The sequence below is a fragment of the Staurois parvus genome, unplaced genomic scaffold (assembly GCF_062004578.1).
Source record: "Staurois parvus isolate SC_StPar_1 unplaced genomic scaffold, SC_StPar_1.0 ptg000071l, whole genome shotgun sequence".
Classification (NCBI taxonomy): domain Eukaryota; kingdom Metazoa; phylum Chordata; class Amphibia; order Anura; family Ranidae; genus Staurois; species Staurois parvus.
The window spans coordinates 4,550,446-4,575,743 of record NW_028317867.1 but is presented as its reverse complement, the minus strand read 5'-3'; the positions used below and the strand labels follow the sequence as shown (position 1 = coordinate 4,575,743).

The window sequence follows — 25,298 nt, the reverse complement described above, 5'->3', positions numbered from 1 at the left end:
GGATTGGGCTCACCGTCTGATGGAGAAGCACGACCCCCATCTTGACTCCGTGACCGAGTTCTTTCGGGCCATGGCCGTCTTGTATGACGACCCTCAGCGAGCTGCTTCCGCAGAAGCGACTCTATACTCCCTGCGGCAGGGCCGCCGGACAGCCGAAGAATACGCGTCCGATTTTAGGCGTTGCATGGGAGACACCAGATGGAACGATGCGGCCTTATGTCACCAGTTCCGCATCGGGCTGTCTGAGTCTCTCAAGGACGAACTAGCGCGAGTAGGCCTACCTGACTCCCTGGAAAAACTGATTGAGTTGGCCATTCAAATTGACCGTAGACTAAGGGAACGTCGGCTGGAAAGGAGCAGTCAGGGTCAAAGGGTGGCATGGATTCCTTCCAGAGATACAGCTCCAACCCCAGGGAACCATCCGCGAAGCACGGAAACAGGGGACAACCCGGAACCCATGCAGCTGGGATTGGCCCGTTCCCACTTATCGGTCGAGGAACGTCAAAGGAGACTATCACAGAACCTATGTCTGTACTGCGGGGAAGCTGGTCATCAGGTGCGCTCCTGTCCTGCTAAAATGAGTAAGTCCACGCCCGTTCCTTTTACTCTACCCGCAGGAAGGGATGATCAGTCGAGTTACCTGGCCATTCCTGTGTCTTTACAGCTCCCCGGAGGAACATTGTCGGTGACCGCAATCGTTGACTCAGGAGCCTGTAGTTGCTTCATCGATCTGACTTTTGCCCACCGGCAAAAAATCCCTCTCCAGACCAAAGAAAGGGGGTTCAACATCTTCTTGGCAGATGGGTCCCGTATAAAATCAGGGGTGGTGGACCAGGAGACACCACCCATTTTCACCACAATGGCAGACCATCACCAGGAGTTCCTCCGTTTGGATGCCATCGCATCCCCCCTTTTTCCAGTCATTCTGGGCCTCCCTTGGCTGAGGGCCCATAACCCCCAGATTGACTGGGAAAAGGGAACAGTTCAATTTTGCTCACCCTATTGTTTGAGTCACTGCCACGTCACAGGATCCGTGGTTCCCCGGTTCCTCCTGTGCTTGGATGGTGACACCGATCTATCCCAGGTTATTCCCCCGGCCTACCATGACTTCTTAGACATCTTTAGTAAGCGAGGAGCTGACGTTCTCCCTCCGCACCGTTACTACGACTGCCCCATAGACCTCCTACCCGGATCTGAAATCTCATTCGGCCGTATCTTTCCCTTGTCCGAAGCAGAATCAGGAGTACTGAGGGAATACATTGATGAGAACCTTCGGAAGGGATTTATTCGTCCATCCACATCCCCAGCCGGGGCCGGGTTATTCTTCGTAGAGAAGAAGGACAAATCGTTACGGCCCTGCATAGACTACCGTGACCTGAACAAAATAACGGTAAAGAATCGTTATCCTTTACCCCTAGTCCCCGAGCTCCTCCAGAGATTGAGATCGGCAACGATATTCACTAAATTAGACCTGCGGGGGGCCTATAACCTTGTCCGTATCAGGGAGGGGGATGAGTGGAAGACGGCGTTCCGTACGAGATTCGGTCACTACGAGTACTTGGTGATGCCGTTCGGGCTCTGTAATGCACCGGCGACCTTTCAGCACTTTATCAACGATGTTTTTCGTGACCTTCTTGATATTTTTGTGGTGGTTTATTTGGATGACATCTTAATTTTTTCCCCCTCACTGGAGGTTCATCGGGGTCACGTGATACGGGTATTAGAACGGTTGCGTCAACACGGGCTATACGCAAAGGCAGAAAAGTGCTGTTTCGAACAGCACGAAACCACATTCTTGGGACTGGTTCTCTCTTCCGCGGGGGTCGCGATGGATCCCCAGAAAGTCACGGCGATCTTAGATTGGCCAATACCCGCCGACAAAAAGGGGGTACAGCGTTTCATCGGTTTTTCCAACTTTTACAGGAAGTTTATTAGGAACTTCTCCGGTCTGGTCTCCCCGATCACGCAACTGACGAAACAAGGGGTCCGCTTTAAGTGGACTCCCGAAGCGCAGACAGCCTTCGAAAAGCTCAAAGAATTGTTCACCTCTGCTCCCATTCTCTGCCATCCAGATGCTTCTCTCCCATATGTGTTGGAAGTGGACGCCTCCGAAAATGCGGTAGGGGCGGTTTTGTCCCAAAGGAATGGTACCAAGGAACTTCTGCACCCTGTGGCGTTCTTCTCCAGGAAGTTGACTCCAGCGGAACGTAACTACGACATTGGAGATCGGGAGCTCCTGGCCATTAAAACTGCTCTTGAAGAATGGAGGTATTTACTGGAAGGAGCCACACACCCAATCCTAATATTCACAGATCACAAAAACCTTGAATATTTGAGAACGGCAAAACGACTGAGACCTCGCCAAGCGAGATGGGCACTTTTCTTCTCTCGATTCTCATTCCATATAACGTACCGACCCGGTACTAAGAACACTAAACCAGACGCTCTGTCCCGCATGTTTGAGGACCCCGACGACGCTGTGGTACCTGACACCATCTTACCTTCTGGGAGTTTCCTCGCTCTACAGACGGAACTTCGCTCCCGGCTTCTCGATGCTTCTGTAGGACTACCAGTTCCGTCTGAATCACCCCTCCAGAGCCACGGTGGGCTATTTTGGAAGGAAGACCGGATCATGGTCCCAGAAGAAGTGCGAACCTTGGTCTTAGGGCACTGCCACGACCATCCTATGGCGGGCCACTTCGGGGTAACGAAGACTCTGGATCTGCTACGGCGCTCGTTCTGGTGGCCAGACATGATCAAGGATTGTGAGCAGTACGTCCGAACGTGTTCCACCTGTCAAAGGAACAAGCCCTCCAGGAGCAGGGCATGGGGATTGTTACGTCCATTACCCATACCCAAGCGGGCCTGGCAAATGATAGCCATGGATTTCATGGTCGAACTTCCACCATCCCAGGGCTACACTGCAATAATGGTGATCGTCGACCGCTTCTCAAAGATGGCACATTTCGTGCCCCTGGAGAAGACCCCATCAGCACCGGAAACGGCACGGATCTTCATCAAGGAAGTGGTTAGGCTTCATGGTGTTCCCGAAGATATAGTATCAGATAGGGGGGTCCAATTCACCTCCAGGTTCTGGAACGCCTTATGTAAATCGCTGGGAATCAAGCTGTCGCTTTCATCCGCCTACCATCCACAGACCAACGGCCAAACTGAGAGGACAAACCAGACGCTGGAACAGTACTTACGGTGCTACACATCCTACCTTCAGGACGACTGGCTGTCGTTGCTGCCTTCCGCGGAATTCGCGTACAACAACTCGAGTCACTCAGCCACGGGTCAATCCCCGTTCTTTTCCAATTATGGGTATCATCCCACATTCCTCCCTGATCTGATGCCTGAGAATCCGGTACCAGCATCTCAAGACATCTTGAACTTCTTTTCTGTCAATAACATGACGATTCAGGAAGCCATCGCTAAAGCCCAAGAGGACGGTAAAAGGGCATTCGACCGAAAGAGAAGAGGAGAATTACTGCTTCATCCAGGGGATCAGGTTTGGCTAGCAACAACCAACTTGAAGATGCTATGTCCTTCAAGGAAGCTGGGACCCAAGTACATCGGCCCCTTTCCGGTAAAGCGAGTAGTTAACGAGGTGGCCTACGAACTCGAGCTTCCGCAGACCTTCAAGATACATCCTGTCTTCCATGTATCTCTCCTGAAGCCATCCAGACCGGATCCCTTCCCGGACCGTGAATCCAAACCTCCCGAGGCAGTCACTATAGGTGACCAGGAGCAATATGAAGTGGAGACTATCCTCAGTTGCCGAAGGAGGGGGGGCCAGACACAGTTCCTGATAAAATGGAAGGGATATGGCCCTGAGGAGAACTCATGGGAACCCGCCCAGAACGTCCACGCGCCCAGGCTCATCCGGGAGTTTTTTTCGTGCTCACCCGCGGTGGAGAGATCAGTGGGGCTCCCAGAGGGTGCCCATTGGGGGGGGGCAATGTCAGGGATCGCGGCTCCATGGTCCGCGATCGCGGCTCTGTCCCTCGCGCACGCGCATTGGCGGCAGATCGCGCCGGGACACAGGCACTAGTAGGAGCCGCGGGCGCGCCTCAGGCGTCCAATGACAGCCGGAGGCGCGTCCTAGCCGGCCAATGACAGTGCAGGGCGCACTATTTAAAGATGCCCTGTCACAGATTGCCGCAAGGTCTTCCTGTGATCCTGAGTTCCTGCACCTATCTTGTGACCCTGATTGACCCTGACTATTCTGCCTGCTCCTGCGTTTGACCAGGATTGTCCTGACTACTCTGCCTGCTCCTGCGTTTGACCCGGATTGTCCTGACTATTCTGCCTGCTCCTGCGTTTGACCCGGATTGCCCTGACCATTCTACGGATTGACTTCCCTGCTGACCCTGCGTGTGACCCGACTACTCTCGCCTACCGATTCTGTACCCCGCTTACCCTCACGGGCCCACGATCCGTTACTACCCTGCTGGGGCCGCCATCCTCTTCATATCTGGCTCTCCCGGTACCTGTCCCCAAAGGTCTCCTCAGCCACTGCCGGGCCTGCTCGGAGGTCGTGACCTGGCCCGGGACTGTTTCAAGTCCATCCCCACCATCAGGGGCTCTGGTGAAAGCACAGCCCGGGCTTAGACCCTACGCTCTGAGTAGGTCTGTCAGTTGGCAGCCTGAGGCACCACCTGGCGGATCATAACAATGGTATTTGACAAGTTCTTTATTAAAAGAAAAAAAAACTAAAAGAATGTCCCACGCAGTAGATCCAATGTCAATCACGATGCTCGCCGCTGCCGACCCGAAAGAAAAAAAAAAGGTTCCACTTCCGGCAGTGGCTTCCAGCCGTCTGCTTGCTTCGGTGGTTTCGCAGTTCTTAAATAGGTAAGGGGCAGGGCTACCCGGGGACATCACCCGAGTGACACCGCCCCATGTGACATCATTGATGTTCCCGGGTGGCCCCACCCCTTACCTATTTAAGAACTGTCAAACCACCGGAGCAGGCAAGGGGCCCTTGCCCTCATCAACATGGGGACAAAGCACCCCCCCATGTTGAGGGAATGTGGCCTGTTATGGTCCTCGCCTTTCCTGACCTGCTGGTCTGCATGCTCGGATAAGGGTCTGGTATGCATTTTGGGGGGGCCCCCACACCATTTTTAAAAACAAATTTTGCCGTGGGAGTTCCCTCAAAATCCATACCAGACCCGAAGAGCTTGGTATGGATGGAAGGGGAGACCCCACGCCGTTTTTTTATTTATTATGGTGCCGGTTATAAAATGTAATTACTGCTTCTTTTTTTTTTTACTTCACTGTAGCTCAGAGATTCAGCTGTCACTTTTCCCCAGCTAAAAGAGAAAGTTTATTTCTGCAAGTTAAAAGAAACAATGTTTCCTTTTAGTTTCTTAAAAGAAACAAAGCTTCCTTTAACTCTGGGGAAAGTGACAGCTCTGTAAGCTATAGTGAAGATCACATTCCCTCTGTTCTCAAATGCATAAGAGCTAGAAGAGCAGAATTAGCAACTAAACTTCCCACTGTGCGCGGATAGGTTGCCAGCAAAAGTCTATTCATTGGAGGAGAACAGGCTGAGTTCCCAGCACAGCTAGAGAACTCGTCAGGCTGTGCTCTCTTACCTAGTTTGCTGAAGTATTTCACACATGTGCCCTATATTCATCTCAGTGTTTAATTTTCAATTTTAACTCTACACTAAAATCTTTTCGACATACTGTATGCTTCCAACAAGAAGCCTACATCATACTTCCATCCTACAGAGCATGGAAGTATGCACAATAGGATGTCTTATTTCTTTGAGACGTGTAAAACATCAGTTCCGGGTCCAGCTGTCACCGACCCCTGATGTCATCAAAGTGAGTCTGTCCCAAAAAAACAAAACAGATGAGACAGTAAATACATAGGCCTATAATGGTACCACACCATTGTATATAGTAAAAAGTATATTTTTATTTTTAAACAATCACGTATAAAATAATTTACATTTATAAAAACCCCAGGATAAGACCAGAGGACTTAAGAACGTTTTGGCATACTACAAATTACACACATTAGTAGTACAGCACTAGATAGAATATATAATAGGTGATGTCACCCCAATTATGGCATATTCATGGGGACTGCAACAAATAGTATCTTCTACGCGTTTTGCGGGACAACACCCACTTCTTCAGGAAGAAGCTGATATTGTGTGTCTGAAAATACGAAGAAAACTATCAAAACACATGCAAACCATTTTCATTAAGGATTATACATATTTATATATCCTTTTACACAATAACCACAATTGCTAACTATTGTGTATGCTGACAAAATATATAGTCATATGAAAGCACAGATTGTTTCCACGGATGCCATTTGTGAGTAAAAGAACCCCCTTATCCTGGGGTTGTTCTAAATGTAAAATATCTTTACGTGATTGTTTACAAATAAAAATATACTTTTTACTCTATATAATGGTATGGTACAGTTAAAATCCTATGTATTTCTTGTCTCATAGGGGTTTTGTTTTTGTTTTTTTATGACAGCAGTGATGTGCAATTCCTATCACCCGACGCCCGGGACATGTAGTTCCGGGCGCCGGGCAGGTAGTTTTTTTGGCCTTTAGCCCTGCTGTGGGCAAGCAGCAGGGCTCACCGGTCAGGTGAAGCAATCGGCGGCAGCGCTGCCGCCGATTGCTTTCACACAGTGCCAGCCTCTCCGCGCCTCCGGTGTGAGGTTTCACGGGCTCCGCTTCCCATCTGCGGCCAGGCTCACCGTCGGCTAGAGGGGAGGGGGAAGCCCACAGTGTCAGCCTCTTTCCTGCTATATGTCCCAGGCTTCGCTTGCCCATCTGCGGGCCCAAGGCTGGTTTGATGGGTGCCGGGGGATGCGAATGCAAATTTAAGGTTTGACATGTTGGATATCCATTTACTTGCTGCAACCTCATCTTTTATATTTTACAAACAAATTGGATAATTTATTGCTTTTTGTGCCCTAAAATTAACTTAAGTGTGATAGTATCATGTGACATAAAAAATTGGAACTACAACTATTTTATTCTCTAGGTTCTCTGATTTCAGAAAATATATCATGTTTTGGGGATTTTGTGTCTAAAATTATTTTTTTAAATGTGTGCAAATAACGCAAAGACAGCTCTGGCAGTGAAATGGATAAAGGATAAGTCGGACACTCCCCTTTCCTAACGAGCAGCCAATAGGTGCTCATTACACTGCAAGGTCTCTCCTCTTCCTGCTAGTCCCCAGGGGTGGGGCTGGAGACAGGCAGAGAGGGGAGGAGGAGATAAGCAGAGCAATGTTAAAAATATTAAACGTTTAATTCGCCATAAAGCTTCTTTTCTTTTTAAAAGCCCCAGACATTACTTAAAGCAGATTTAAATACAGTTTTGGTTAAATTTATTTTTTTTTTTATCAGGACAAGTAGATTGTCATAACGGACAAGTAGATTGGGACACCAATTTAGTCCCCGAACAAGTAAATTTCCACACCCCTGGACAGGCTCACTTTGATCTGTAATAATTGTTATCCCCTGTGTGATAAAGTACCAGTTACACTTACCGGTAATGGTGTTTCTGGGAAATCTCCCAGGAAGGCACACCTGAGAGATGACTAGCTCCACCTGATAGGCAACACAATAAAAAATTGACAGTTTAAATTCCCCGCCTTTTCCTCCCCTCCTCAGTTTATGCAAGAGTATTCCTGCACTCTGGTGCATGAAAGGTATTCTACCTCAATTTAATCAACTGCAGATACGGGTGGGAAGTAGGCCTGCCGTCCTGGAAGATTTCCCAGAAATACCGTAAGTAACTGGTACTTTTCTCCAGTAACCTTCCAGGACAGCAAACCAAAGATGATAAGCAAGGAACCCAGGCCTACCTTGGGAGGGGGGGGCTACTGCCTGTAATACCTTCCTGCTGAATGCCAGGTCCTGTGGTGACAACCGCTCTACTCTGAAGTGTCTCACGAAGGTGTCCTGGCTTTTCCATGTGGCTGCTCAGCAGATCTGTTAAAACGATGCTCCGGCCCTCTCCGCCCAAGAGGTCACCAGTGATCTAGTAGAGTGAGCCCTCAGGTGTAAAGGAACTGAAACCCCTGAATGCTCGTAAGCTAAGCAGATGGCTTGTCTGATCCATCTAGCTATTGTTGGTTAAGATGCTTGCTGACTCTTCCTCGGGCCGCTAAGCAAATCAAAAAGGTGACTCGACTTCCTGAAGTCACTTACTCTATCTGAATGTGTCAGCATACACCTTCTGACATCTAAACAATGAAAACGCTTTTACCTTACATTCTTAGGGTTTTGACAAAGACGGTAGGACAATCTCTTCTCTTGTGTCCTGTAGAATCGAAATGCTACCTTGGGCAAATAAAGGAGATCCTGTCAAAGCACTACCCTGTCCGCCATTACTACTAGGAAGGGTTTCTTGATTGACAGACTCTGGAAGTCACCTATCCTTGCCATTGTCACGGCTAACAGGAAGGCTTAAACTTTAAAGAGATCAAAACCGAAATCTGTGCCACTGGCCATTTAAAGGATTCCCCCCCCCGGGCACTGTAGGGGAGTGGGTAAGGACCTACCTCACCTCCTCTCCCCCACCAACCGAGTCAGACTCACCACCCGTGGTCTTCTCACTGGCTGCAGCCACTGCCTTCTCTTCCATCCCTAGCAAGCTATTTGGGACTGCATTGCCTTTGCTGGGCCCTGGGTCCATTTACAGGGGTAAATCCTGGAGGCTACTAACCGGCCTCCTAAGGAAGAGAGAACACCGAACAATGCTGTCAACTTTAGGGCAGAAGTACCACCATCACTGGAAGTGTGCTGGCAGCGAGGTTTGGAATGCAGCCCCGCTCCTACTTCTGGTCCTGCGCATGGCCCTGCTCTCCCTGCCTTCTGCCCACTGGGCTTCAGGCAGACTAGCCGTGGACTAGCCGCCCCACCACCCAACAGGGGTGCACCGCTCCAGAAATGCCAGCCAGAAATTCGCATACCCGCGAGAGCTACCTCGCGGCCCAGTCCTGTCCTGGACAGACTTCTCCGTTGCCCCAGAACAGGGAGGTAGGATGATCATCCCGGGAACGCCAGGCACTCCTCCCTGGTGCCTGGGGAGTTCCTCTGTATTGAGAACCCCTGGAGTGGGTAAGTGACCCCAGCTATAGCCTGCCCTCTCCGGCTCAGGGTGGACCTTCCAGCCCCAGGCCTTCGGTCAGAGGAAAATAAACGATTCGCTGCAGTAAAACAAAATCAAAAACTGAGGAGGGGAAGAAAAGGCAGGGAATTTAAACTCTGTCAATGTTTGATTGTTTGCTGTCAGGTGGAGCTAGTCACCTCTCAGGTGTGCTGTCCTGGAAGATGACTGAAGATATAAAGATTTGTGGGGAAAAAAAAAAAATGTAGAAGTTCCAAACAGGCAAAAAAAAAAAAAAAAAAATATTCAGGCTCTCCCACTCATATATAAACATAAATACACCCGCTAAGTATATATATTGTGCTACATGCTACATACAGTATCGCCTTGCACACAGGATTGAGAGTAACAATTCTAGGCCCACTATTCAGGGTTAACTCTAAACTGATGACCTGTATAGGCTTTTCAAGTATTGCCTATGGAAAATTTTGAGTACTGAAGTTCATTGTCATTTCACAGGTGCACACAACTTAAAGTGATATTAAAGGTTACATTTTAAAAATAACAAACATCATAATTACTCGCTCTGTGCAATGGATCTTCCTTATTTTGGGACCCCAGTCGCTTCCTATGGGGGTATTCATGTGGGCTCGCTCACTAGGTGGGCTGTTTGTGCCTCTTCACACACACAGCCTGGCTCGGCCCTGCCCCCCTGCTCACATGTTTTGACTTACAGGAGCAGGAGCCAATGGGTCCCGCTGCTATCAGCCAAGCCTGTGAAAGCTGGGAGAGGGAGAAGAGCTGCTGCAGACGTGCACAGCACTGGACCGAGATTGGGCTCAGGTGAATATTTAGGGTGGGGCTGTGGGGGGGAATCTACGATCCAAAGGTTTTTTACCCTAATGCATTAAAGGATAAGTTCACCTTTTGTAACATGTTACACCCTGAATATGGGTGTAACATGTTCAAAATGCACCGATCTCCCCCCCCCCCTCCAGATCCCCCGTTTTGACATCTAGCAGGGGATCTTCTCCCGCTGGCTGTCATAATCATTCTGTGAATGGGAAAACTACAAGTTCTGACAGCTTTTTGCGGCTGTCGGTTTGTAGTTCTAAATGAACTGCCAGAGTTCTGTTGAGCTCTTTAGGTAGTTTATTGAGCTTCCTGGCATTGTGTAGCTGCCTGCTGGAGGTATGGCAGACAGGCACACAGTCTGCAGGACCATGGCATTACACCGATGATCTGCTAATCATGGGTGCAATGCTCTGCAGGCTCCTAACAAAAAATAAATAAATGTATAGAGAGAGGTGGTGGATTCTTTTGTGTGATCATCAGCACATTTGCACTCTGCACCTTCATTATACTGCCCCTTATGGTTTCACAGACAATTGTTTCCATTTATGGATATTTGACTATATAAATAGCACGTTTAACCACAGACATTGATGAAGAGTTCTATCCTATTTATATATCTCAGATTTTATATGTTTATTGTAACATCATTTACTACTGCACTTCATGGATCACCACTGACATTATTGTATTTAGATTCTGCCCGTGATACACTTTATTGTTTGGCGTTTGCTTTTTGAGCTGTTTAGCTGATTTGGTCATGCTCCTACTTTTATGCACTTTACTGAAAAATATATCATGTTTTGGGGGTTTTAACTAATCTTCAGACCTAAAACGATATTTAAAACAGGGGTGCATAAAATGCAAAAATGGCTCTGACAATAAAAAGGTTTAAAGCCCAATTCCAGGCACCATGCTTTTTCTACAGTTTTACTGCCTATATGCCCTTTTCCTCTAAAGTGGCTTTATTATTATTATACAGGATTTATATAGCACCAACAGTTTGCGCAGCGCTTTACAAAATGACTTCCCTTCCTGACCAGGCCATTTTTTGCTATTCGGCACTGCTCTACTTCAACTGGCAATTGCGTGATCATGCAATACTGTACTCAAATGAAAAATGTCATTTTTTCACACCAATAGATCTGTCTTTTGGTGGGATTTTTATTTTTTGTGATATAAATTTAAAAAGACCAACAATTTAGAAAAAAAAACATTTTCTACTTTATGATATAAAACATATTCAATAAACTCAAATTTAGTCATAAATTTAGGCAAAAATGTATTCTGCTACATATCTTTGGTAAAAAAAAAAATCCCAAAACATTTATATTTTATTGGTTTGTATGAAAGTTATAATGTCTACAAACGATGGTATATATGATGGAATTTATGCAGCTTTTTACTTTCTGACTGTCTATTAGATATCTTGAGGTTATAAGATGCCAGGGTGGTACAAAATCCCCCAAAATGACTCCTTTTTGGAGAGTAGACACCCCAAGGAATTTGCTGAGAGTCCATGGAAGATTTTATGTTTTGCCCCAAATTTTGGGAAAATTACAAAACTATTTTTTTTTCTTTTTTACACAACGTTGTCACTTAAAATTATATATTGCTCACACATGCCATGGGTATATGTGGAATAACACCCCAAAACACATTCTGATACTTCTCCTAAGTATGGGGATACTACATGTGAGAGACTTTTTGGCAGCCTAGCCACATACAGGCCCCCAAAATCCAAAGACCACCTTCAGGCTTTCAAAGGGCATATTTCCTCATGTCACTTCTTCACTACCTATCACAGTTTAAGAGGCCCTAAAATGCAAGGATAATACAAACACATGACAAAGTAGACAATCCAAGGAATTTGATACGAAGCATGGTGAGTATTTTTCAGATACCATTTTTTTGTCACAGGATTGTAAAAAAGAAAAAATAAATTTTTGTTTTCTTTCTTCATCTTCCAAAAACTTGTGGCAACAAATGAGATCACCATGCCCCTTAGCAAATACTTTGGAGTGTTTACTCTCCAAAAAGGGGCCATTTGGGGGGTGCTTCTACTATCCTGGCATTTCAGGGCCAACATTAGAAGCTTTTGCCACACAGCACCCACTTTTCTAACCACTTGAAGACCAAGCCTTTTCTGACTTTTGCTTTAAATTAACAAAAGTTTTTTTACTAGAAAACTACTTTGAATCCCCAAACATTATATATATTTTTTGTAAAGCAGAGGCTCTACAGAGTAATATGGTGGGCGTTGCAATTATTTATGTCACAAAGTAGCTGTGCAGAGATTTTTCAAACAACTATTTTTTTTTTAAAATACACTTTTTTGAATTGTAAGGCACAAAAACACAATATATTGCCCAATTGTTTGATAAAATATAAACAGGATGTTATGCTGAGTAAATAGATACCATGCATGACATGCTTTAAAATTGAGCACGTAAGTCCAACGGCAACAAGCTATGTACAGTTGCAAGAAAAAGTATGTGAACCCCTTGGGATTACGTGGAGTTTTGCTTGAATTGGGCATAAAATGTGCTCTGAACGTCATCTAAGTCACAACAATAGAAGAACACAGTCTGCTGAACATAATACTACACAAACATTAGATGTTGCCATGGTTTAATTGCACATAACATGTAAACATTCACAGTGCAGGGAGGAAAAAGTATGTGAACCCTTGGACTTAACTGATTGACCCTCCTTTGGCAGCAATAACCTCAACCAAACGTTTCCTGTAGTTGCAGATCAGACCTGCACAACGATCTGGAGTAATTTTGGACCACTCCTCTTCACAAAACTGTTTCAGTGTAGCAATATTCTTGGGATGTCTGGTGTGAATCGCTCTCTTAAGGTCATGCCACAGCATTTCAATCGGGTTGAGGTCAGGACTCTGACTGGGCCACTCCAGAAGGCGTATTCTGTGCTGTTGCAGCCATTGTTTTGTTGAATTACTTGTATGCTTTGGGTCATTGTCCTGTTGCATCACTCATCCCCTGCGGAGCTTCAGTTGGCGGACAGATGGTCGTACGTTTTCCTGCAAAATGTCTTGATAAACTCTGGAATTCATTTTCCCATCAATGACAACAATCCGTCCAGGCCCTGAGGCAGCAAAGCAGCCCCAAACCATGATGCTCCCTCCGCCATGTTTTACAGTGGGGATGAGGTTTTGATGTTGGTGTGCTGTGCCTTTTTTTCTCCACATATAGTGTTGTGTGTTCTTCCCAAACAACTCAATCTTAGTTTCATCTGTCCACAGTATATTTTGCCAGTAGTGCTGTGGAACATCCAGGTGCTCTTTTGCAAACTTCAAACATGCTGCAATATTCTTTTTGGACAGCAATGGCTTCCTCAGTGGTGTCCTCCCATGTACTCCCTTCTTGTTTAATGTTTTCCTTATTGTAGATGTGTCAACAAAAATGTTAGCATGTGCCAGAGATTTCTGTAGGTCTTTAGCTGACACTCTGGGATTCTTCTTTACCTCATGCAGCATTCTGCGCTGTGCTCGTGCAGTCATTTTTACAGGACGACCATGCCTAGGGAGAGTAGCAACAGTGCTAAACTTTCTCCATTTGTAGACAGTCTGTCTTACCGTGGACACATGAACATCAAGGCTTTTGGAGATACTTTTGTAACCCTTTCCAGCTTCATGCAAGTCAACAATTCCTGATCGTAGGTCTTCTGAGAGCTCTTTTCTGTGAGGCATGGTTCACATCAGACAGTTCTTCTTGAAACCAGTAAACCCAAAACAGGTGTGTGTTTTTTAAGGGTAGGACAGCTGTCAGCAACACATCCAATATCATCACACTGATTGGAGTCAAGGTTGGCTCACTCCTGGCTCCAATTAGCTCTGGGAGAAGTCATTAAGCTAGGGCCTCACATACTTTTTCCTCCCTGCACTGTGAATGTTTACATGTTATGTGCAATTAAACCATGGCAACATCTAATGTTTGTGTAGTATTATGTTCAGCAGACTGTGTTCTTCTATTGTTGTGACTTAGATGATGTTCAGAGCACATTTTATGCCCAATTCATGCAAAACTCCACGTAATCCAAAGGGGTTCACATACTTTTTCTTGCAACTGTAAATCTTTAAATATCCATAGGCGATGCTTTAAAAACCTTTACAGGTTACCACTTTAGATTTACACAGAAGGTCTAGTGCTATAATTACTAGCCTCGAATTAATAAACTACATGACAGCTGGGCTTGTAGTTAGAGTTAGCAAAAGAACACAAATGTGGTTAATCACTGCACTTTTACCCCTGGTTCACAAATATGCGGCCGTGCGGGATGCGTTTTGCATGGGCACGAGAGTCCATTCATTTGAATGAACTCCCGTGCCCCGTGACACGCAGGGAAGAAGCCCCTGCACTTCTTCTGAAAACGCAGCCCGCATGGGAACCTCGGTTCCCAGTACGGTTGCGTTTTCCAGTGCGGGAAGCGTGCCATTAAAACTAATAGCACCCGCCCGCGGATCTGCATTCCTCTGTGCGGGTGGTGCGGCTGCACGGATTTTCATGCGGATCCGCAGCCGCACCATCCACATATATGTGAACCTAGCCTTAGGCTCCAGGCACCCAAAAAACGCTGGAAAAAAATACATGCTAAAAAATTGCTGGTAATAGCGTTTATGTTTTATTAGCATGTTTAGAGTACATGTAGAGGAAAAAAAAAAAGCTAGAAAAAAAAGCTGTGAGGAGTGTTTTCGTAGCATTTTTTTCTGCTGGAAAAACGTTCCCAAAAACTCTACAAAAAATGTTTTTCTGCTCTTAGATGCAGAAGCTCTAGTGTGCACAGAGACATACAATAACACTATTCAGCTTCTAGGAGCAGAGAAAATTGCTAATAACAGCTTCTAGGAGCTAAAAAAAAAAAATGACTAGTGTGCATGGAGCCTTAGTCCATTGATAAGCTCTCTAACTGAAAGCCCATACAGAGGTACGGGCAGAGAGCTGGAGGAAGAGTTTGCAGGAGCCTGACATTACACCCCCAATCCATTGATAGTGTGTGCAATGCTTTGCAGCTCCTGTGGAATAAAAATAATAAATTCCCAATTTTTTCTCTACAAAATGCTTACTGTTTAGTTGTCACTTCTTTGTATTTTGTACAGCAAATAGATTCTCAGGAAATATAAAATTTGGCAGACTGGATAAAACATTGACAGATTAAGTATGATGGAGGCCATCATTTCCATTATAAAATGACATCTCCAACTCACCTGCAAGACAGTCAGCAGCAACAGTAGAAGGAACAGGTCTGGGGCATGGCAGTGATGATGGTCTGTCATTAATCTTCCTGCACCCAGATGGTTTGCCTGATAGAATAGCATCCAGTTCTTTGAAATATTTCATTGTCTTCCATCGGTTCCCAGAGTCATGAGCCTTCTTCACCACAGCATACTCATGTTTCAAATTTTTATATTTAGTCCGGCACTGCCTCCAATCTCTGTCTATCCCTGCTTGCTGGAGAAGACTTGCAATGTGCTCAAAAATCTTCTGGTTCCTGACAGTTCCTTTCAGCTGCCCCTTTATACTCTTGTCAGACCAAATGTTGATGAGTGCTAGTGTCTCCCTAGCAGACCAATGCTTTCCTCCCTCATTATGAACGGCTGGTACAAGCAGCAGATCATTGGTACCTCCTTCGGGACTCTGCAGATCTGGCATAAGGAGGAAAAAAATAATAATTTATATTGAAGGCTGTAGCAAAATACATCAATATATTTTGGGTTCTATGTATAAAACGTTTGTGTATGGATGTGAAAAACAACATTCACATGATCAGGGTGCAAAACCGCCATATTTCCACTATCGCCAGTACAAATAACACCATACCCTCTAGCACATACAGCTCACCATCATGCCAGTCTTCTCCTGCATACAGTGCCCGCTGTCATTTTTCTCCTGCACAATCTGCCTCTTGTCATTGCCCCTGGGACTTCTTTCTTTCTTTCATATAGTGTCTACTATCATACCCTCTGGCACGCATCCTGCCTGCTGACATTCCCTCCAGTGCTCTTCTACTGCTCATTCTGTCCGCTGTTATATCCTCTGTCACTCATCTCCTCCACATACTGCCTGTTGTCATACCTTTGAGCACTCCTCTCCTGCATATACTGCCCAATGTCTTACTCTCTGGCAATTCTCTCTCATACATACTGCCCACTGTCATACCATGCAACAATCCTCTCCTGCACATACCTCACACTTTCATGTCCTCTGGTACTCCTCTCCTGCATATACTGCCCACTGTCATACCTCTGCACAGTTCTCCTGCACATACTGTATCACCCTCTGTACTTCTCTTCTGTGCACACTGCCCATTGTTATGCCCTACATCACTTCTCTCTTGCACATAGTGCCCACTGTCATATCTGTGCACAGCTCTCCTGCTGTTATACCCTCTGTACTTCTCTTCTGCGCACTCTGCCAATTGTCATGCTTTCCAGCACTTCTCCATTGCAGATACTGCCCTTTGTTATACCCTCCAACACATTTCTCTCCTGCACATACTGCCTACTGTCATACCCTCCACACTGCTTTCCTGCATATTCTGCCCATGGTCATGGTCACCTTCTGCAATTCTCTCTTGTGGATACTGTCTGTTGTCACACCCTCTATCATCTCTCTTCTGCTCATAGAAAATATTAATTTATCCATTCATCACAACATTGTACACATTGCTTCTATTTCTTATTGATACTTCGGTATATCAATCACAAATGTGTTTTTTTATATCCCCAACCTTACCTACAGTGGATATAAAAAGTCTACACACCCCTGTTAAAATGTCAGGTTTCTGTGATGTAAAAAAAGAGACAAAGATAAATAATTTCAGAACTTTTTCCACCTTTAATGTAACCTATAAACTGTACAACTCAGTTGAACAACAAACTGAAATCTTTTAGATGGAGGGAAGTAAAATAAAAAAAACTAAAATAATATGGTTGCATAAGTGTGCACACCCTTAAACTAATACTTTGTTGAAGCACCTTTTGATTTTATTCCAGCACTGTCTTTTTGTGTATGAGTCTATCAGCATGGCACATCTTGACTTGGTAATATTTGCCCGCTCTTCCTTGCAAAAACACTCCAAATCTGTCAGATTGCGAGGGCATCTCTTGTGCACAGTCCTCTTCAGAGCACCCCACAGATTTTTGATCGGATTCAGGTCTGGGCTCTGGCTGGGCCATTCCAAAACATTAATCTTCTGGTGAAGCCATTCCTTTGTTGATTTGTATCGTTGTCATGCTGACAGATGAAGTTCCTCTTCATGTTCAGCTTTCTAGCAGAAGCCTGAAGGTTTTGTGCTAATATTGACTGGTATTTGGAACTGTTCATAATTCCCTCTACTTTGACTAAGGACCCAGTTCCAGCTGAAGAAGAACAGCTCCAAAGCATGATGCTGCCACCACCATGCTTCACTGTGGGTATGGTGTTCTTTTGGTGATGTGCAGTGTTGTTTTTGCGCCAAATATATCTTTTGGAATTATGGCCAGAAAGTTCAACCTTGGTTTCATCAGACCAGAACACATTTTCCCACATGCTTTTAAGAGACTTCAGATGTGTTTTTGCAAAATTTAGCCGGGCTTGGATGTTTTTCTTCATAAGAAAAGGTTTCCGTCTTGCCACTCTACCCCATAGCCCAGACATATGAAGAATACGGGAGATTGTTGTCACATGTACCACACAGCCAGTACATACAAGATATTCCTGCATCTCTTAATGCTGCTGTAGGCCTCTTGGCAGCCTCCCAGACACATTTTCTTCTCGTCTTTTCATCAATTTTGGAGGGACAACCAGTTCTTGGTCACTGTTGCGCCATATTTTCTCCACTTGATGACTGTCTTCACTGTGTTCCATGGTATAGCTAATGCCTTGGAAATTCTTTTGTACCCTTCTCCTGACTGATACCTTTTAACAATAAATCCCTCTGATGCTTCAGAAGCTCTCTGTAGACCATGGCTTTTGCTGTAGGATGTGACTAAGAAAATGTCAGGAAAGACCTACTAGAACAGCTGAACATTATTTGGGGTTAATCAGAGGCACTTTAAATGATGGCAGGTGTGTACTGACTCCTATTTAATATGATTGCTATATCCTATATTATAAAGATTTCAGTTTGTTTTTCAATTGAGTTTTACAGTTTATAGGTCACATTAAAGATAGAAAAAGTTCTGAAATTATTTGTCTTTGTCATTTTGTTACATCACATAAAAAGTCTACACACCACTGTTAAAATGTCAGGTTTCTATCTACTGTATTCTGCACACTTTTCCTAGTTCATAGAAAATTGCACTATTATGTTACTACTAAATTATTTTTATTTCATACTACAGAGGAAGTAGTAAATTAATACTTTTGAAAACCATTCCTATACTTGTATTCATTTACTAGCCCTTCTTTCTATCATAAAGGGTTTTCATAGGAGATGAGAAAAAAAAGAGAGAATGCCCTGAAACTAACCAAAAAAACCCAGATGAGGATGAAAGGCATTATCCACCAAACTGAAAGAAGACGTATGCCCACATTGCCTATGGAAATGTGTAAAAATAAAAATTATTATTATAAAAATTATTATTATATTTCAAAAAATCTGACTGATTTCAATTTTTCTTGTACAAATCAGTATGTTATTAAACAAATGTTTGTCAAAAAAGTATGTTAGGGACAGCTGGGTAAAATCACAGTATGTATCTGGGTGTAACAAAGCAAAACAATGAGCAAAACAAAGACGCACAGCACTTACTAACCTGGCTTACAGTACAAAAAGAACAATGGTTTTAAAAGCAAAATACCTGTATAAGAAGCCTCCAGTGGAAGCGGTCTACTAGCTTCTGGGCATTGAAGTTAAATCTGAAGTCTAGTCTGAGTATATATTTGCCTTCCCTGGTTCTTCCTTTCTTATCAAAATGCTAACACCAATTGTTAATAAAATCTTTTTTTATTATAGACCTTATTTTAGAACCAGTGATGTAATTACTGCATCTCTGTGCTTCTCCATGCAATGCAAGCATACCATGTCTGGTGGGAGGGGCCAGTAGTTTTACACTGCAGCTGCTGGGAGTTAAAAGGTAGTCATAACTGCTCGCTTCTACACACCCTGGTAACAGCTGTCTCCCTCCTTCACGAGTGCCCCAGTATACTTCCCAGGCTCTGTGACCCAATCAATGGACCCGGGATGAGCATGGTGGGTGCTGCCAGGTAGAGGGGAGGGAGGTGTTTGTTGGCCTTCCCTTCCTGTTACTGATGAAGAAGCACATGTAAAACATCACTCCAGGGTTCCCGTGTCACTTTACCCAGCCAGGATGGCTAGGGAAGAAGCTGATGGAATGCGATCTGCATTCCATCAGCTTAATATAAGGACAGGTGAGACATCAGCGGTTGAAGTTTGTCACTCTTTCATGGGTGCGCACAATTTTAGGGTCTTACATCTTAGGGAGATTTAAACTGATGCAGCTGTGCATAGTAATCAATCAGCTTCTAACTTCAGCTTGTTCAAATAAGATTTGACAATGGGCTGCATTCACAATTGAGCAATATGTAGCTTGAAACTCAAAGCTCCAAAAACGATCAACTTAAAAAAAAACAATTGTCCTCTAAGGTGTCTGTTCGCATGATCAGGTGTGAACAGGCACCATAGAGAACAATTGCTTGCTTTTTTTTTTAAGTTTTGAGCGTTTTTGGAGCTTTGAGCTTCAAGCTACAAATCACTCAAGTGTGAATACAGCCTAAAACCTAGAAGCTGGTTGGTTACCATGCACAGCTGCACCAGATTCTGTGTGCTTCAGTTTTAGTAAATCTCCCCCCTTGGGTACCTATTGACTTGGTGCAACCTCATCTTTTATATTTTACCAAAATATTGGATAAACTATTGCGTTTGTGCGCCTCAAAATTAACTGTAGTGTATTTTGTACTGAAATTTTGTATTTCCTAAAACGTTGCACTAATATTTTGCGACATACAAAAATTGGACCAGCTATTTTTTTTTTCCCATTCTCTAGGGTGTCTACTTTCAGAAAATATATGATGATGTTTTTGGGGGTTCTATGTAATCTCCAGGACTAAAATGGATCTTTAAAACATGTACCGTATTTTTCGCTCCATAAGACGCACCTAGGTTTTAGAGGCGAAAAACAAGAAAAAAAATATTCTGAACCAATGGACTTCGGACACAGTACAGGGGATGACCAGAGACTGCGGACACAGTACAGGGGATGACCAGAGACTGCGGACACAGTACAGGGGATGACCAGAGACTGCGGGCACAGTACAGGGGATGACCAGAAACTGCGGACACAGTACAGGGGATGACCAAGAGACTGCGGACACACTACAGGGGATGACCAAGAGACTGCGGACACACTACAGGGGATGACCAAGAGACTGCGGACACACTACAGGGGATGACCAAGAGACTGCGGACACACTACAGGGGATGACCAAGAGACTGCGGACACACTACAGGGGATGACCAAGAGACTGCGGACACACTACAGGGGATGACCAAGAGACTGCGGACACACTACAGGGGATGACCAAGAGACTGCGGACACACTACAGGGGATGACCAAGAGACTGCAGACACTACAGGGGATGACCAGGGACTGCGGACCTTTGGGGAGGGAGGGAGAGTGGGTACCTGAATTTGACAGGTACCCGCTCCCACTTCCGCGGAGTTGTCCTCCCTTTAGTGTGGGCACCCGGCTGACATAGGGTGCCCACTATGCAAGCACGAGAAGCGCTGCGCTTTGTGAATGGCCCGGCGTCTTCTGGGACCTGTCATGTGTCATCTGTTACAGCCGGGTGCTCACACTAAAGATGCCAGCACGGGAAGCCTGTACAGCGCTGAACCGAGGAACAGGTAAGGTCCTGCTGCAGAGAAGAGCTGAGTGGCCAGCCCGGTATTCTGACACGGTGGCAGCGGTGGAAATACTGGACCGGTCGCTCCATATGACGCACTGACATTTTCCCCCCCATTTTGAGGGGGGAACAAAGTGCCTCCTATGGAGCGAAAAATACGGTAAACAAAAAAAAATAAAATAAAAGCAAACATTAGCAAAGTACTAACCTACAATTAAATATTGGTGTGGTGTTGGATGGTGCCATCATCCCCCAAAAAATACAGAATATAGGAAACAACCCTCTTTGAGTGGGACTTTAGAGGCACATATAAACACAGGTTGTAAAAATAATAGGTTTCATATGAATAAAAACGTATTTTATTAGTTTTACAACCTGTGTTTATATATGCCTCTAAAGTCCCACTCAGAGGGTTGTTTCCTATATTAAGCGCTAACCTAAAGGTCTGTAAAACTTGATTCACACTAGCACAGCTGCAGTATTATGCGTTTTTCAGTGCAACTTTGCACATATTTGATGGGTTTTTCATGCTTCATGCATCCTTTCCTAGGAGACTGGATTTTATGTACAAAAAAAACTCTACCAAAAAAATGTACATACACGTGTTTTACATGCGCTTTTGATGTCTTTCCATTGAAGTCTAGGGGGCAAAATCTTCATGAACTGCACCAAACCTTTTCAGAAAACATGTGAACAGGCCCCACAGAGAGTAATGTGATTTCCATTGTTGTGCAGCACAGCAACTGTATGAGAAAATGCACTAGCATGAATGGGGGCTTCCTCTGTACACACTTGAGGCTGCAGGAATAGTCAACTAGGTAGATAGAATATAAGGTGTGTCCAGAATATAATGAGAATGAAGTTCCTACACTCAAGAAGGGCTCTGTGAAGGGAGAAGCTAGCCATGGACACTTGGGGTGGGGTATACATTAGAATATTGATCAGTTGCATTCCAACCCTCTCAGAATCGAGACAGCCTTTTTTTGTGACGCCCTGTTCAAGTGCCTCGTATTAAAGCAAGTTTGGGACAGCGGTATGCAATAAAATTTTGTGTGAAATTTGGTAAAAGTGCATCAGGACTTTGGAATGGCAAGGAAAGCTTATGGAGAAGCTGCGCTATCATCTGCACAAGTGTACCAATGGCACAAGGCCCTCAAGGAAAGACGAGTGGGTGTTGAAGACAAACAACGATCAGGACGCCCCTCTTCAAAAATGGAACAGAATGTGGATGCAGTAAGGTCAGTTCTCAACTGTGACCGACGGCTCACTATCAGAAAGATTGCAAAGGAAAAGGGAATTAGTTAATTGTTCATGAACTATGACTCAGGATTTGAATATGTAAAATCTGCGTACAAAACGTGTTCCAAAGAACTTTTCACCAGATCAAAAGGAACACGGTCAACTCATTTGCCAAGACCTGTTGGCCCATTTGGAAAGAGAACCTGATTTTTTGAGTTGAGTGATCACGGGAGATGAGATGAATCCTGGGTGTTCAGAATGGCACACAACCACGTCATCTCGCCCGAAGAAAGCTTGAATGTGCAAATCAAAAGTCAAATCAAGGGTCATTGTTTTTTTTATTCACATGGAATTGTCCATAAGGAATTTGTACCTACTGGTCAAACTGTGAATCAAAGATTTTACTGGGAAGTTCTTGGTTGCTTGAGAGTTTTTCAAATGCATCCTGAGATTGACTCAACTTGGATCCTTCATCACACAACACACAGAGTCACAGTAATTAGGCTGTCAGAGAGTTGTTGGCTGAAAAACACATTAAGGTGCTGTCCCAGCCACCCTACAGACCCTACTTGGCTCCTTGCGACTTTTTCATATTCCCAAAGGTGAAGAAGGGTTAGAAACAGACACCATTTTGGTAGTGTGGATAGCGTCCAAAGAGCCACTACACAGGCTCTGAATGCCATCCCACCTGAAGACTTCTAGGGATGCTATGAAGAACGGAAAAGTTGCTGGGAGAATCATGTACACTCACAAGGTGCACACTTTGAAGAGACAGTGTTCAACTGTAAAACGTTTCACTAAAAGAGTTTTAAAACATCATTCTCATTACGTTCTGGACACACCAGGTAAGTCAAATGTAATGCATTCTTTAGCGCAAAAAATAATAAATGTACGTTTTTTTTCCTTTCTGCAATATGTGTGCATTTATGATTTTTTTTTTTTTACAAAAAGTTGAAAGATGCCTTTGAAAGTCCTGATGAGAAGAGAGAAATGAATGAAAGGAATGGCCCTGGTACTGATGAATGGGGAGAGAGGGGCACCTGCACTTCCAGCCAGCGGCCAGTAGATGTCGCCGTAGTAAGATGCAGGCCGTGCTGTGTATGGAGACCCAGCTGGTTTAATGAAGGAATCGCTTGTGCCGCTACCTGTGTGTGCAGCCGGCTCCGGCCCGAGCTCCTCCTCCTCCTCCATCACGCCCTCAGGGCCCCCCTGGGGGGCACTCTCCGTGCCCAGAATGGCGTGCAGCTCGTCGTAGAAGGGGATCTTATGCACGGGCTCCCGGGTACTGCTCCGCAGGGCTCGGTACTCGTACTTCAGGTTCTTGTACTTAGAGCGGCACTGCTTCCAGTCCCGGTAGATGCCCAGCTGCCTCATGCGGAGGGCGATGTACATGAAGAGCCCCTTATTCCTCAGGGTGCCCTGCAGCTGCCGCCTGATACTCTCCTCTGACCAGATCCCGATCAGAGCCCGCACCTCCGGCTCCGTCCATGGCGCCGCTCTCTCCATGGCCTGCCACTCCGAGCCTTCCCCAGGCAGCTGTGTTACCAAGGAAACCAGGCGACTACTGCTAATGAATGGGAGCCCGGCCTCCATGCACTGCAACCACACTGCTCCCTGACTAACCCGGCCCAGAATAAAGCGGCTCACAGCTGTCACATGACCACCCATACAGGAGGGGGAAGAGGACCTGTCTGTACACAGGAGGGGGAAGAGGACCTGTCTGTACACAGGAGGGGGAAGAGGACCTGTCTGTACACAGGGGGAAGAGGACCTGTCTGTACACAGGAGGGGGAAGAGGACCTGTCTGTACACAGGAGGGGGAAGAGGACCTGTCTGTACACAGGAGGGGGAAGAGGACCTGTCTGTACACAGGAGGAAGGGAGAAGAGGACCTGTCTGTACACAGGAGGGGGAAGAGGACCTGTCTGTACACAGGAGGGAGGGAGAAGAGGACCTGTCTGTACACAGGAGGAAGGGAGAAGAGGACCTGTCTGTACACAGGAGGAAGGGAGAAGAGGACCTGTCTGTACACAGGAGGGGGAAGAGGACCTGTCTGTACACAGGGGGAAGAGGACCTGTCTGTACACAGGAGGGGGAAGAGGACCTGTCTGTACACAGGAGGGGGAAGAGGACCTGTCTGTACACAGGGGGAAGAGGACCTGTCTGTACACAGGAGGAAGGGAGAAGAGGACCTGTCTGTACACAGGAGGGGGAAGAGGACCTGTCTGTACACAGGAGGGGGAAGGGGACCTGTCTGTACACAGGAGGGGGAAGAGGAACTGTCTGTACACAGGGGGAAGAGGACCTGTCTGTACACAGGAGGAAGGGAGAAGAGGACCTGTCTGTACACAGGAGGGGGAAGAGGACCTGTCTGTACACAGGAGGGAGGGAGAAGAGGACCTGTCTGTACACAGGAGGGAGAAGAGGACCTGTCTGTACACAGGAGGGAGGGAGAAGAGGACCTGTCTGTACACAGGAGGAAGGGAGAAGAGGACCTGTCTGTACACAGGAGGAAGGGGGAAGAGGACCTGTCTGTACACAGGAGGAAGGGGGAAGAGGACCTGTCTGTACACAGGAGGGGGAAGAGGACCTGTCTGTACACAGGAGAGGGAGAAGAGGACCTGTCTGTACACAGGAGGAAGGGAGAAGAGGACCTGTCTGTACACAGGAGGAAGGGAGAAGAGGACCTGTCTGTACACAGGAGGAAGGGAGAAGAGGACCTGTCTGTACACAGGAGGAAGGGGGAAGAGGACCTGTCTGTACACAGGAGGAAGGGAGAAGAGGACCTGTCTGTACACAGGAGGAAGGGGGAAGAGGACCTGTCTGTACACAGGAGGAAGGGGGAAGAGGACCTGTCTGTACACAGGAGGAAGGGGGAAGAGGACCTGTCTGTACACAGGAGGAAGGGGGAAGAGGACCTGTCTGTACACAGGAGGAAGGGGGAAGAAGACCAGTCTGTACACAGGAGGGGGTAGAGGACCTGTCTGTACACAGGAGGGGGTAGAGGACCTGTCTGTACACAGGAGGGGGTAGAGGACCTGTCTGTACACAGGAGGGGGTAGAGGACCTGTCTGTACACAGGAGGGGGAGAAGAGGACCTCTCTGTACACAGGAGGGGGAGAAGAGGACCTGTCTGTACACAGGAGGAAGGGAGAAGAGGACCTGTCTGTACACAGGAGGGAGGGGGAAGAGGACCTGTCTGTACACAGGAGGGAGGGGGAAGAGGACCTGTCT

General features: G+C 45.9%; 1 protein-coding gene across 2 annotated transcripts in view; it reads right to left on the bottom strand.

Moving 5' to 3' along the window:
• PAICS (phosphoribosylaminoimidazole carboxylase and phosphoribosylaminoimidazolesuccinocarboxamide synthase) overlaps positions 1 to 23,680 on the bottom strand; it is a 71,804-nt gene extending 48,124 nt beyond the window's left edge. Inside the window, exons 1-2 of one of the 2 annotated variants that reach the window (XM_089669282.1) lie at positions 23,106 to 23,680; positions 15,186 to 15,623 (exon numbers count right to left, since the gene is read on the bottom strand). In XM_089669282.1, the coding sequence (XP_089525408.1) occupies positions 15,186 to 15,623; positions 23,106 to 23,658 (991 nt within the window). In that variant the 5' untranslated portion in view covers positions 23,659 to 23,680. The remainder of the gene's footprint in view (positions 1 to 15,185; positions 15,624 to 23,105) is intronic. The other variant, XM_089669283.1, reaches the window with a different exon arrangement.
• Positions 23,681 to 25,298: the final 1,618 nt, after the last annotated feature.